This window comes from Camelus dromedarius, chromosome 9 (assembly GCF_036321535.1).
Source record: "Camelus dromedarius isolate mCamDro1 chromosome 9, mCamDro1.pat, whole genome shotgun sequence".
Classification (NCBI taxonomy): domain Eukaryota; kingdom Metazoa; phylum Chordata; class Mammalia; order Artiodactyla; family Camelidae; genus Camelus; species Camelus dromedarius.
Window position 1 is genome coordinate 3,530,683 of NC_087444.1, and position 14,425 is coordinate 3,545,107.

General features: G+C 50.0%; 1 protein-coding gene across 1 annotated transcript in view; it reads right to left on the reverse strand.

Moving 5' to 3' along the window:
* Positions 1–14,425, reverse strand: part of ABCA4 (ATP binding cassette subfamily A member 4) — a 117,852-nt gene that overhangs the window by 27,267 nt on the left and 76,160 nt on the right. Inside the window, exons 25-32 of the mRNA XM_031457627.2 lie at positions 12,431–12,636; positions 12,022–12,070; positions 8,367–8,611; positions 7,599–7,723; positions 7,021–7,119; positions 6,042–6,228; positions 2,076–2,170; positions 526–558 (exon numbers count right to left, since the gene is read on the reverse strand). Of these exons, the coding sequence (XP_031313487.2) occupies positions 526–558; positions 2,076–2,170; positions 6,042–6,228; positions 7,021–7,119; positions 7,599–7,723; positions 8,367–8,611; positions 12,022–12,070; positions 12,431–12,636 (1,039 nt within the window). The remainder of the gene's footprint in view (positions 1–525; positions 559–2,075; positions 2,171–6,041; positions 6,229–7,020; positions 7,120–7,598; positions 7,724–8,366; positions 8,612–12,021; positions 12,071–12,430; positions 12,637–14,425) is intronic.

Below are 14,425 nucleotides of genomic sequence, written 5' to 3' on the forward strand. Positions count from 1 at the left end.
CCCAGGAAATCAAGTCAACATCAGCTCTGCATTCATTCTAAGGGCCCTGTGTCCGAGGGTGCCTGGGAAGCCAGCCCACTCCTAGACCATCCCTGGGGGATTCACAAGCCTTGGGAACCACCTGAGCCTGCAGGATGCCTCAGGAACAGAGTGAGTCTGGGGCTGGGCCACAGCCCCCGAGGCTTAGAAGGAACGGGCCACAGAGCGCCAGCGCTTAGGTCACACGTCCTCCTGCTCTGAACTGTTGCTGGCTTGGAGGTTTTAGAACCTCCCTGGAGTGAGAGTGCCGGGAACTCCTCTTTGGGGAACACCACCTTTCACTTACGACCTCCACGGAGATCTACCGCTGAGCACCTCTGGGCCCGGGGTGTCGGCAGCTACACATCCTTCCAGACAGGTCTCATGAATTCCTGAGCACATACGGAGCAGCCCATCCACATGGCTTCGAGGGGTGGCTTTTCTTCGTGCAATTATTTTAAACAGATCACCCTGGGATTTTTATTTCTTACAAAAATAGCTTCTTACCTCTGTTCATTGACCCAGTACTTGCTCTTCAGGCTGAAAGCCAAAACAAATCATGCAGTGAACGCCACGAGAAGGACAGCAGCGTTAACTTTCTTTCCCAAACACTCACTGGGGCATCCCAGTCTTCAGGGGCATTTCTGCACTTCCTGATCTCCAAGCAACGTGGAAACCTTCCAGCCCAGGGACTGAGTCTGAACACACAAGTGGAGAAAGGACTCATGTCTTCCGTTCCTGGCTCTTCAAGCCACATCCTGCCTCTGGGCTTTCTGGGTGGCCCTGTTGTCAGGCCATCTGTCAGATCATCTGGACCCAGAAAACATGGCAGTGACCACGCCCGAGAGGAGTGAGGGCTGCAACCTTCCCCTCTTCCACTCTGCACAATGAGACCCTCACAGTCAGTCACCTGCACACCTGGGGGAAGTTATGAATTACTCTTAGCCCAAAGTTAAGAAACTAATTTCCAGCCAATCAGGGCAAAATTACAAAATAGGAAACGGGCAGACACTAGCTCCAGCCCTCAGAGTTCAGGCCCACGAACCACCGTTGTCATCAAGCCCAAAACCCAAAATTCCGTGTCTCAGATTTGCTGCCAAGAGCCAGGTTTGGGATGATGGTTGTTTACTGCATTATTGGATAGATTCTGTGCACACTCCTTATATCGTTGTGCTCGGACGGCGTCCTACGTTGCGCTGACCGCAGGCTTGGCCCTGCCTTCCCAGCGGCTGCTTTCAGCACCTGCAGTGGACTGGGGCTAACTGAGTCTGCTGACCCCGTGTTCAGGGCTGGGAGGGGAAGCAACTGCAAACACTACTGAAGTTAGGCAGTGTGTTTTATTTTGAAGCCCCAGAGAACAGGGGCCTGGGTCCGCGCAATCCTCTCTGCAGCGTGTGCCTGTCGTGCGGGGATGGGGCTGCTGGAGCGGGGTCTTGGTGAGGGCAGCGGCAGAGCTGGGAGGATCCACTGGGAGATGGAAGGGCAGCGACCCAGACGGCACGTCACAGTCAGAGGGTGACAGGTGCCCCGCCCGGGGTCCGGCAGACACCACCCTGCTGCCTCTCTCCTATCTTGGCCTAGCTGTTTCCCTTCTTTTTGCTCCTTACTTTCCCTCTCGCATCTCTTTTTCCTCTACCTTTTCCCCTTCCTCTCCTTCTTCCCTCCGAACTCCATCTCTTTTTCTTAACTAGTTAAAAGATGAGGCTGTATTATTGGAAAAATTCTATACTTTCTTATTTTATTTGTAATAGTGCATGGGTTAAACTTGACTGCATGGACTACAAAAAACAAAAAACAAAACAAAATTAATGACCGGGACATTGTGCTGTACACCAGAAATTGACACGTGGTAACTGACTACACTTCAACTAAAAACAGAAGTTGCATTTTACTGTAGAGGCCTAATTGTCTTTTTTACTAATTTGAGGACCTCAAATTAGGAAAAGGAAATCCCACTGCCCTGACTGTTGGTAAGTCACGAGAGGGAACTATCTTTGCTCCTAGTCAGTGTTTCCCACGGGGAGCCAGGATGAAAGTGTGAAAGGGTCTCCTCTTACCTGCTTCGTATAAGAGCAGGATACGTTTTCACCAAGAAGTCGGAGATGTTCCTGTCCGTAAGGTCTTGGAGAATCTCAGTGCTGCGCTGCATCCTCTGAGGCAAGGAGATATCTGTGTTAGTTACTTTGGAATTTGAGATGAAACTACTTGTTCTTCTCCAAAAATTATTTATACACACAGAAATTATCACACACAGGGGGGCCAATATTGAGCAAGGCGCTGGTATCTCCCTCGTTCCCACAGCAGTGATGTGGTAGCCACCTTGGCTTCCTCTTTTCTCTGCTTCACTAACAAGATGGGACAGTTCTAACTTTAGAATGAATCCCCAGTCCATCTGTCTCTCTCCAGTTCTGCCGCTGTCACCCCAGCCCAAGCCGCCACTTCCAAACTGGTCTCCCCAACCCCACCCTGGCCCTCCACAGTCCTTTCTCCATTCAGCAGCCAGACTGAGCCTTAACTATGTCGATCAGAACACCCCGCTGCCGTCCTGACCACACTCCATACCCCTGGGATCAGATCCAAGTTCGTTCCCGAGGCTGAGCTACTGCTCCCCCTCCCTCCCCAGCCTCCCACAGCCTCTGTTTCTCGGAGGCACACCTCGTTCTCGCTGTAGTTCTGCGCTCGGCAGCATCTCCCTCTGCCTGGAGTGTCCTCCATGGACAAGCTCACGTGGCTAACTAGCATCATTCAAATCTCAGCCAAAGTTCCCTCTTCAGAGAAGTACTTTCTATTTCTAGTCACATATTGTATCATCTTTGCGTTTTCATCTCTGCCTGAAATTTTCGTTCCAACTGATCTGCTTGTTTTTGTCTAGTACCCGCTGTGTGGTATAAACTCTGTGAGAGCCAGGACACTCGGGCTTGTTAGCTACTGTGTCCCCCACACCCAGAATCTTAGCTGGAATATAGCTGACATGGTAAATTTGTGACGTGAGTGAAAACTCAAACAGTGCCTTACAGTTTACAAACCATTTTCCCAAATACATCTAGAACTCCGAGTTAATCAAAAGATCGCAGAGAACTCAGAAGGGCCTGAGTCTGGCCTCCAGGTGGCAATGTTACTTTAAATTTGGGAATGCAGAGTGCTTCGCTTCTGGTTCATCATGAACCTGGTGTGTCAAGGGTGTCACCCAGAGGCAGCCGAGGAGATTTCTGGCAGTGTTAAACCACCGTCATCACACACCATTCCTTTCATCTTTACGTGGGGTCTCTCTCCTTCCCGCGCCCTTTCCCATTTTACTTCCCTCTCCGGTTCCCTTTCTTCACCCTCCTCTCTAATACTGGGAGGAGAATTAGCATCTACTGAACGCTTACTGTGTGCCAGGCACTGTGTTAAATGATGCTCTACGCACATTATCTCCCTTAATCCTTGTATCCCTGTGAAAGAGGAACTGTCGCTTTAATTTACAGGTGGAGGAACTGGTTCGGGAAGTTCAGCTGACATGCCCCCTCGGGGGCGAGCCTCCATTTGCCTGACCCCCCCCCCCCCCCCCGTAGCCTTGCTTCCCTTGCTCTGTCACCTGCTTCTCCAGCTGAAAACAGCGCCCAGGTGAGCTGCCAAGGTGCCCTGGAGGGCTCTAGGCTGGAATAATTGCTGGGGCCTGGGACTGTATGAGACACTAGTTTCTAAAAATTCTGTCGAGTGAGATACTCCTACCACCTTGTCCGCATGCATTGTAGAGGTCAGGGACGGAGCTCGGCCCCTCAGGACCCAACACCGTGCAAAGAATGTTAGAACAGGAAGGGAGGAGACTAAATCCCCCACCCCGTTTTCTAGACAATTTCCTGAGGGCCCCTGAGTCAAGCCCGCCCTCCGGCCTTTTCCCAGGCTGAATGGGAGAGCGTGTGTAAGGGAGTGTGGTGCGTGGGTGTGAGCATGAGTGTGTGTGTGTGCGTGAGAGAGACACTCACGCATCCACAGAGAGAGACACTCATGCATCCACAGAGCAGCTGCAGTGCTGATGCCCCCGAGAGGGGCATGAATGACAGTGAGGAAAGGCAGGAGCGACAGACTCACAGACACTGACTTGCTTTTGACCGTACTTCGGCCAGAGTGGCCTGTTAAGCTTATCCCTCAAGGGCCAGGCACTAACCACTGAAAATACATTTCTAAGCGGGCAGGCAGCCTTGAAGTTAGGAGTTGCTGAGGAACGAGTCCCCACGCCCCAGCCAAGAGCTCACTGTCCTGGGTCACAGCCTTGGTGTTCTGACGCCGGATGGGTCTGAGCAGAAGCAGCCACAGGGTTTGCCCTCAGCAAACCCAACAGAAGCAAAGCTTCCTCTGGGGACAGAGAACTGGGGCAAGGTCTTGAGTCCCTCTTCTGGGGCCCCCAGGATGCTGCAGTGGCTGAGTTATGACACAAAGGGAGAATATATTGCTTGAGAAATAGGTATGTGCTTTCAGCATCAAAAAAGAGAAAGACAGGATGTGCATAAGCACGGAATCATTTACAGGAGGCACCTGTGACCGACGCTGCAGCAAAATGCAGCCATCCCGCATCACGGCCCTGCCTTCCGCCATAGGCCATAGGAGCAGACCTTTTCTCTGGGTCAAGGCTCCCAGAATAAAGACTACAGCTCCCAGTCTCCCTTGACGTTCAGTTCTGGCTAGTGATGTATCCATGAACGTGATGCGTGGTAGCTTCTGGGGACCTTCCTTGCAGGACAGTGTATCCACACACTTCGCCCTCCCTTGTTCTGCACTGTCTCTTCCATCTGCTACCTGGGAAGCAGACTCTGCCATCTCAGCCAACAAGGTGGAGGCCTGTTTACGGTAAAGGAGCAGCAAACCAGAGTGCCATGGGCCACCCGCATGCACTTCCACACGAGAGAAACAGATTGTGTCCTATTTTTATCCACTGTTAGTCTGAGGCTGTCATCACTGGAGTAGAATCTATTTCTAAATAGCAGCTTCTTTACCTACATTATCTCATTAAATTCTCATAATAACGTTAAAAAATAAATGCAATTGTTCCCAGTTTATAAATTAAGGCTCAGAGAGGCCAAGTCACCAACCCATGGCTCTCTGACGCCAAAGCCAGTGCTCATACCACTTGCCACACTGCCTTTCAGGGCATCATTCATTCACTGGCAAATCATAAGAGAGGACCACGTAGGACTCAGCTCAGCGCAAGTCAGCTGGGAGGCCTATGATCGACCCGAGACAAGGTGAGACTTCCTGGTTCCTTTCACTATCTCTGAAACCCATGTGAGAGGCTCCTGTGATATAGCATGAGTTCTGAACTCCCAAGAGAGGATGCTGCTCAAAGCCAAAACTGTTGATGTCCCTGCAAAACGTAGGTTGCTAACTGTGTGTGTGTGTATGTGTGTGCGTGTGCGTGCGTGCATGTTAATGACACAGCACATAGCAAGCTTTCTAATCAAGATTATTAATAAACGTGCATTTGGATGGATGCTACAATGCTGTTTATAATGGAGAAAAATTGAAAACCCTCACGTCCAAGAGATTCGTTAAACAAAATAACCCAAACTGTAGGATAGTTTACAGGCATTAAAAATGGTGACGTCGATGTACATCTGTTTACGGGGATGTAGGTTCCTGACGTGTTCTTAAGTGAAAACAGCAGTTTCAGGGCAGCATTTTGAACTTAATCCTGTTTGAATGGATAGAAACCAAGTGAGACTGGTAGTCATCCCCAAGTGACAGGACGATTATTTTTTGTTCTGACCTGTCTGTATTTTCTAATTTTTCTATACTGAACATGCATAATGTATATATTTTTTTCAATATGTAAAGAGACTTTTTTTTTTTTTTTTACTGGATCAAACAGGAAGTGTTTGATGAAATGAAGCTTTTGGGCAGTGACTTCCCCCAGGTGGCTGTGACTGAGCCTCTGGGAAGCCCCTCATTTAGTCCTTCGATTAACTGTCAGTCTGAAACGTTAGCTGGCTAGGAAGTCAGGAGGCGCAGTGGCTGGGCTGCGGGCACCCCGGGGGTGCAGGTACCTGAGGGGGCGGGAGCCCCCCGGCGCCCTCGGGGCACTCGGGGAGCATGGTGAGCTTCTCTCTGGTGCTGCACCTGCAGGAAGGCGAGGGCTGGTCTGCTGTCCACTTCTGCTTCCGAAACAGGTGGGCGATGTCTGGGGACACAGAGGGGGTCTTCCAGGGGGTTGAGTTGCCGCAGGGGAACTCCCTTATGGGGGACAAGAACACATTCCACAGTCAGAGCCAAAGTTGATAAAAATCCCTAAAAATGGGAACTAGCCCCCAACCCTCCTTCTTAGCCTTTCCTCCTTCTCCTCAGCCCCACGCATTCTCTTCTATTCTTGGAGGTTAGTTGCTGCACAAGAAAAATGAGGACGAGGATTTTGTTGCTAGCTATGGGGCTGGGGAAGATGATCTAGTTTGTTGGTTTACGCTCCCTTTTATCTGCTGGCAGCTCTAGCTGTTGAAAGAAGAAATACAGGAGGAAGTTGAAATTTGTCTATTTTGATCCTTATCAATAACTCTGAAAAAGACTGGATGAGAGGAGCAGTTAAAATTATATTGAACTTTTTGGATTTTTGGTGGATTTCAGCTGCCCTCTGTGACTCCCTTCTCTCCACTTAAAGCAATAATTGAAAGTTGGCCATATATGTAACTAATGCCATCCTAGGTCCAGTTACACTACAGCACATCCCTTTGTCCCTCCTTCCCCTGTTCAGATTCCTTTCAAATAAGTTGTAAGAAGCATATATCAACTCAGTGTGGAACTTTCTATATTGAGAATTACAGAAATACAGTGCTGTCCAGTGATGGGGGTGGTTTCCTGAGGGCTAGAGAACACCCTTGCACACGGGTGAGTGCTGCTCAGGGGTATGGAAGTGTTCGGGTAATGCAGGGCAGGACTGAGATGGGGTCCCTCCCAACTCTGCCACCCGGCCTCCACCACTGGTGTCTCCCGGGGCAGCTGCTGGTGTCAGGGCAGGGGTGCACAGGGACTTACGGAAGCCATCCTTCCTTTAGGCAGCGGTTGCCAAAGCCTGGCTTGTTCACGAGGACGTCTGCAAGTGCCACGAGCCGTTCGCTGTCCGGCTGGTCCATGCTAGACAGAGTGAGGGGCTTACTCGAAGGACACGTGACCGGGACAGACAGATAAAGCAGCCAACATGCAACTGAGCAAATGCCTGCCGGATGGCTGCTAGGTTCCAGGCATGTACACGAGGCACAGAACGCTGCCGTGTGGTGGTTACAGGTCTCCTGGGAAGGGGGTAGGCGACCTGAACATGCCCAGCGGTCTGATGGCACATCATGTCTGTGCCTCAAAAAGACGGGACTTCAGCCCGCTCGTCCAACTTTCACTTTCTCCTTCCTCACTCCTGGCAGTCCTGGGTGTCCACCTGGGATCACCTTGCCCAAGTGGCAGGTACATCAACTTCCTTCTGAGGGCAGCCCGAGGCCCCCATCATGCTGGGGACTGTCCCAGAGAGTGGGATGGTCAGGGCCCCGCCAAGCAGCAGGTGACCCGGCAGCCCCACAGCCCACGGAGGTGAATGATGCCCTTTGGGGATGTAGTCCACGCACCTGAAGAAGGTGTACTGCTGCCCATACATCCAGGGGTGAAGGGTCAAAGAAGGATATTCACCAAAAGGAGGGATGATGATGGAAAGCATCAGAGCCAAAAACACAAAAGTGGCCGGGAGCACAATCTACAAAAATAAACATGGCAATGTGGGCTGTGGAATATGGTATGCTACACACACACACACACACACACACACACACACACATTTTTAAGCATTTATCCTGCAGCCTCATAACTGGGCCCTGGTGGAGAAGGTCAGTTCTAGGGGACATGATGGAAGGAGGCACAAAGGCAGTTGTGCAGGAGAAAATAGAATGTTCCGGGAACCTCTGAAGGATGGTTGAATCAGGCCAGCAATGAACAATGAACACTGAAGCTGGCCAGTGCTGAGCCAGAGGTGAACCAGAGTTTCTGTTTCTGAATAAAAAATATAAAAAGAAAAAGGGGACCATGACCTTGAAATACAGAGTCATTGCAAAAATGAATGAAAACATGACTTTATCCTTCTCTGTAAAAATAAAACCAAGATCAACATATTCATTATTATTCTGTTTTCCCTGCTAAGTGAGATAGAAAACTTACAAAGAAGCACTGTGTTACCAAGAATCAACCTAAAGGTTGGCAAGGAAGAAGCAAAGGTGACAACCCAGAGAGGGTGCTCATCGCTGGGTCTCACCCCCACCCTGTGCACGAGACAGCCTCGGAGAGGCCAGGGAGGCCGGGGAAGGGCCACCAGCACACAGCGCGGCCACAGCCTGCGGCAGTACCTGGGCCAGGAAGTCCTTGCGGCTGCGGACGGTGTGCTGGAACCGCTTGACCAGCAGCGCCTGCACGTGCTGCAGGACCAGCCGAGCTCCCGTGTGGAGTCGGCCACGCCCCTCCCGCTGGGGGGAAGGCGGGCCCTCGGGCTGAGGAGACGGCCCCCTGCCCTGAGGAGTGGGTCTGGCCCCCTCACCAGGACCCAGACAGGGGTGTCGGAGGCTGCTGTTTTCTCTTTTCTGCTGAGAGCCGCCTGGTTTGGGAGATGGAATTAGTAATTTAGAAAAACATTCATAAGGTCTGGATCTCATAAGCCGTTTTCTCTTAATGTGTTGATTTTCCCTTCACTTAAGTCAGCAACGAAACATCAGTCCAGGAAGGTAATAAATGCTTAAAAATTCTACTTTCTAGGATAAATCATCTATAGACAGAATTGCCTGAAATTGCTTAACAATTCTCTATAGCAGTTAAAAAGGACAAGACAGAGAGGTCTAAACCACATGAGTAAAAATAATGCTGCAGAAGGATATGTGTGGTGAGACCATATGTATGTTAGCGAGCACACAGCTCACATATACACATGCACTGACAATGTGCACGCACGCGCAAAGCTCTGAGAGAACACCCATCGCTGTTAACACAGGTTACCGCGGACAACGACGGCAGAGCTGGGTGAAGGGCAGCAGAGGAAGTGGGAGGGGTGATTTCAGCCTTTTTTTGTATTATTTGAATTTAACAACAAAATGCATTCACATATAACCTGTGCACACAAATACGTAAAAGTCAGAGTCGGTTTTTTCTAAACTTTTGGAGGCTCCTGAAAAGTAGAGGAAAGACTGATGAACTGGGAGTTAGGAGACCTGGGTTTGCGCCCTGACTCTTACCAGATGTGTAAATCTGGCTGAGTGACTCAACCTGTCTGAATCTGAGTTTTCTCATCTGTAAAATGAGAACGAGAATATTTCAAGGGTTGTTATGAAGATTAAACGAACTAACACATGTGAATGCGCTTTGTAAACCACCACAAGTCCTCAGTTTTATTGAAGCTACAGTTGACCACCAATGTTTAATACCCATTTGCAGAGCATGTGGCTGCACGTGGAGACCCTAGAGGACCGCTGGGTGGTCCCCGGCTGCTTGCTCCTGAAGTCCCCCAGGACAAGAGCAGCTAGAAAGGGAGCGGGTGAGCTGAGCTGTCCCTTCAGTGGACGCTCACAGGCACCTGCGGTGCACCAGGCCCGCTGCTCAGAGGGTGGAGAGTCCCTTCAGGCTCACCGACTAGCTGGCGCCAGGTCCCAGTTCAGTCTCCCTTCTAATCTGGGCTCAGACCTGAGGTCTCCTGTGGCTGGCCCTCCCTCTGGGGGGTTTCTGTTGCCTCTCCTCATGTCTGTCCTCTGAACTTTGCTCTCCCTGACGCCCCACCCAGACTGGAGTCCACCGCCAGGGCCAGAGGTGAGGGCTCCAGGCTTGTTCAGAATCAGTTTGTCTCTGGCTTTCTGCTGCCCTCTAGAGGCCACTGGCAGTGAACCACCCTTCAGAACCGGCTTGGACCCTCTTGGTACCACGTGATGTGTGACTCCATAGACAGGCTCCTTAGACTCTGAAGACAAGATCAGAAAAATGCCATCCTCTAAAGCAGAGCCTATTCAAAACAAATGCACTGAGCCATCTGAAAAGTGGGAGACGGTGGGAGTGTGGAATTGCGGGTCTTAGACTTGAGAGCTGTGGCCAGGGAGTAAGACTCAGAAGCCTGAGTGACTTTAAGGCAGTCATCCCATTTATATGAGCTCAGTTTCCCCAGATGGGGCCATCCCTGCCCTACCAGCCTCATGAGGTTACAGTGACAGTCAAATAAGACAATGAATGTTTAATCTTGTAAAGTATAAATTAGGGCTAAATGGGTTTGAGACACGAGATACTTGTAAATGTTGAGATCAGGGTGTTGCCGAGTCGTAATCAGAAATTGCATACTGTATTAAGACTTGGCATGTTTTAACTCATTTAATTCTCTCAATAACCTTAACAGGTGGATACTATTATCCCCATTTTGCAGATGAGGAAACTGAGGTACAAAAAAGCTAAAATTAATAAGTACTAGGGATATAGGGTACAGCATGATCAATATAATTAACTCTGCTGTATGCTATACATGAGAATCTTAAGAGTTCTCATTTAAAAATAAAAAGAGGCCAGATATTTCCCCAAAGCCACTCAATTAGCAAATTATAGAGTTCAAGTTTGATGTTCAGTCTGCCTCATTCTAGAGGCTAACTCTTAACCCCTACCCTTGACTGTCTCTTTAGAACATCCTATTCTATGTCCAGAATGACCAGTCTTCTGGTGTGTAATTTATTCTTCTAAGAGGACCTACTTATTAAGACGGCGTATTGTGTGCAGATTAAAGTCCCCAATTCTTGAATCTATCAGGGCATCTAATATAAAAGCATATTTTCATTCTGGTCTTGGTTAATGTAAGTTTTTGCCTTTGGGTAAGCTGAGAGAATTCAGTTCCTGTGTCTGCAAAGCTGGAAGGAAGACCTTGGCCCTGTGGTGGGCTGCTCGCACCCCCTCCAGAGCGCTGCCTTTTCCTCCGTACTCCACCTGGACGGCCACCTCTTCTGGCCGCCACACAACCTGCCTGAGCACGGCACATGTTTGGGCTGATACATTTGACCATTGATAGTTCTAGGCACAGCTGATACATAAACTTCTGGGATCGCTTACAAAGCAAGATGAGAACCATAACTTAAGAGTTGGCACCAGAAGCCCTCAGAGAGGAAAGAGCCTTTGCACAGGAGAATACTGTGAGATGCCACACTGGGTAGAAAGACGTAACCAAAGGCAGGAGCCCAAGGCAGCAAAGGAGAATTGCCCCACAGCTTTGCCTGCAACCTGGAGAAAGGAAAATGGAACGGGAAGAGCGAAGCCAGGGAGGGGATTTCGTCGGTGTGGGTGGATGCCTATTGCTCTATCAGCAGGGGCATGTGTTGTGGCAGGTGACCCCCTTCTGCACGTCCACCTCCCTATCCCGCACTCTTCACAGTAAAGTCCACTGCGCTCAGGAGTGTTTGAGTGGCTCTGGGGTTTTGTAGAAATTGTGGAAGAGGATAGTTGCGTCCTAGGCTCACACATATATAAAAGAGAAACCCCCAGAATCCACAGCAATTATTGGCCCCACAGTTTCAAAGTTCCACAGGGCACTACATGAGGGCTCAGAATAATTTTATCTCCACGTCAAAGGGGCCAGGAGGTCCAGCTGGCATCTGGGTTCTATTTACTATCACCATCATCCAACTCTGGGCTATCACTCATGCAGGTGGGCGGGGATCGGAGGTCTGGTCGGAGGTAAGAGGGGATAAGGATGCTGCTGTGGCAGGAACAGGAGACGGGAAGTGGGGTGAGAAGCCTGGGGCGGGTGCAGCTCCCAGCCTGAGCTTCTAAGAATCCTGGTTGATCCACTCTCCCTACCAAGACCTAATTCTACTCGTCTTTCCTTTGTCGTTCAAAGGAACTGAGAATGCAGAATACTTGTTATTTGGGGGTCAGATAAATACTCTGGAGGAGAATTTGCTTGCTCTGTTGTTTCATGAGTTTTTCCTTAGACTTTCAAGACAGAGCTTGGGGTTGTGGCGCGGGAACAAACTACGCACTCAGGCACCATACCTGCAGACAGAGGTCCTGAATCAGAGTCTTCCGTGACCTTCAGAAAAATCTGTCAAGGAGGAAAAGAGAGAATTTGGGTCAGGCATGCCCCTCAGAAAAATCTAACCCAAGCTCAATTTTGTTGCATACTGCTTCATAAAGGGAAGAAAATACATTGATTCTTTTTCTAAGAACATAGTCTTCCATAAACACAAAAGTGTATGCTGTGGATTCTAGGGGTTTCTCTTCTAAAATATGTGTGCAGATGTACAAAGGCAGGAGGAAGTAAGCCGGAAATGAAGCTAGTTGCTATGCTTGGGTGAGGAATTATGGCTCTTTACCTTTACAAAACTTCCCTCTAGAGTTAGACTTTGGCAAAGAACCACCTCTTCCGGTACCGGACAGAAACCAGCTGGAATCTCTGCCTTACCTCTTCCAGGGGAGTGTCAGAAATCCCAAAACTGCTGAGCCCCAGGTCAGCCAGCGTCTCCTCCAGCTCTCTGAAAAGGCTGGCGTATGCTCTCTGCTTGAAATTCTTATTTGGAAGAAGGAAGATGAGTTCTTGACCAATGCACTCCACCAGCTTTGCCTCTGGAACGTGGTGGCGAACCATATCCATCAGCTCGTTCACATCCCCTAAGACAAGGGAAGACGCTGACGTCGACTCTGTTTTCCAGAACCTGCGAGACCGTGAGCTTGCCCAGGTCCCCTGCTTTCTTCTGCCTCCCGTCTGAGGAAGGGGCATTTCGTTCTTCAATAGTGGCTCTTGTGGAGGACTGACGCTCGCTCCATCCTGCCCATGTTTAGCTTAGCTGGCCCTGTGACAGGCGCTGGAAGGGAGATGGAGATGGAGGTGGGAACAAAAGCGCTCCCCGCTAACTCACTGCAAACCTGGGGAGGTCATGTAACGTCCTGGTGCCGGCTTTCTCCTTTGTTCAATCAAATGTTCTGTCCTTTACAATCTACATACCATCAGGCAAGTCATACCCTAGTTTCCTCGTCTGCAAAAAGGGGGAAACAACAGCACCCACTTCATTGTTATCAGTGAGGCTTGGATGAGTTAATACACAAGAAACACCGAGAACCCTGTGCCTGGTGCGTGGATGAGCGTCGGCTGCTGTTGCTAATCACGACCGTCATCTCAAGTGAGCAAGCTCTGTCATCACTGTTGCTCATTCTCGTTCACCACAAGACTGAGAGTTAAGTCAAGGCCGCTTTCATTTTCAGGGTGTGGCCCAGGCTGCAGGGGACTCGCCCAAGATGAGATGCTCATCTGGACCTAGTGACCAAGCTGGGTGAGAACCCTCCTTCCTGACTCACACCCAGGCCTGGCCTAGCTTTTTGGGGGACTGCATCATCCCCCTTGGGCCTGCATCTGGTGTCTCAAACAAACGAACGAAAAAACTTCTCCATCCCCAGCTCAGAGGAAATGCAGAGGTGGACTGAGGAGCTGCGGAGCTGGACCAGGGGATGGAGTGCAGGGTGCACGGCATGGGGTGTGGGGACGTGTCCAGTGCCGAGTATGTACCTGATACCCTCATAAGTCAGAATCCAACTTCACGAACAAGCATGTGTTACTTTAAAATGAAAAAAAATCTAATTAAAAAATGTAAAGCATGCATTTAAAGAAGCCGTTCCCCAGCACGTTCTCTTGAGAGGCAGGCAGGTCAAAGGGAGCAGGGGTCTGGGGGCTCGGGCCCCCGCCCCAGAGTGTTTCTGCAAGCAGACCACTCAGGGTCAGGGTCACCCCGTGAGTTCTTTTCTTTCTTTGTTTTAAAAGTGACTCATGTAGAGGGATTTCATGGCTTTCAATCCAAATCCTTCTGCCTAGCTGGACTGGAAGGCTTGTTTCATGTCAGGCATGCAAATTAGACTCAATTGTCTTCAGCGACGAGGTGACTTCATGCAGGGGCCGGAGGGCTCCTCGCGGGAGGAAGCAGCTCGGCCCTAACAGCTCTCTGGGGTCACGGTCATTGTTCTCTTAGGAAGGAAGTGGAGCCTGAAGCTGCTGGATTCCCAGGAATTGTGTCTTAGGCGTGTGTGTCAGCCTTTCCAGGGCAGCAGGGCTCTCAGGGCCTGGCAGGGAGGTGTGTGTGTGTGCGTGTGTGTGTGTGTGTGGTACGTGGGTGTGTGCGTGTGAAAAGCCTTCCCAGGGGCTACTGGGGATTGCAATGATCTTCCTTCTCATACCTGGGGCACAACTACTTACTGAGCTCCCCACCGTTCACAGTATCCCTCTTCTATTCAAAGAAAATAAACCGTTGTTTAGAAATGAAGTCCTACTAGCCAGCAGGCTCTGTTTCCAACTTAATTTTGGTGCACAACAGTAATTAATTGTGTTCATTTAAAAACCATTCAGAAAGCAGAGAGGGGGCCTCAGCAAGGCAGACTAGGGAAAAACAGAAATGTCCTAAAAAGATGTGTT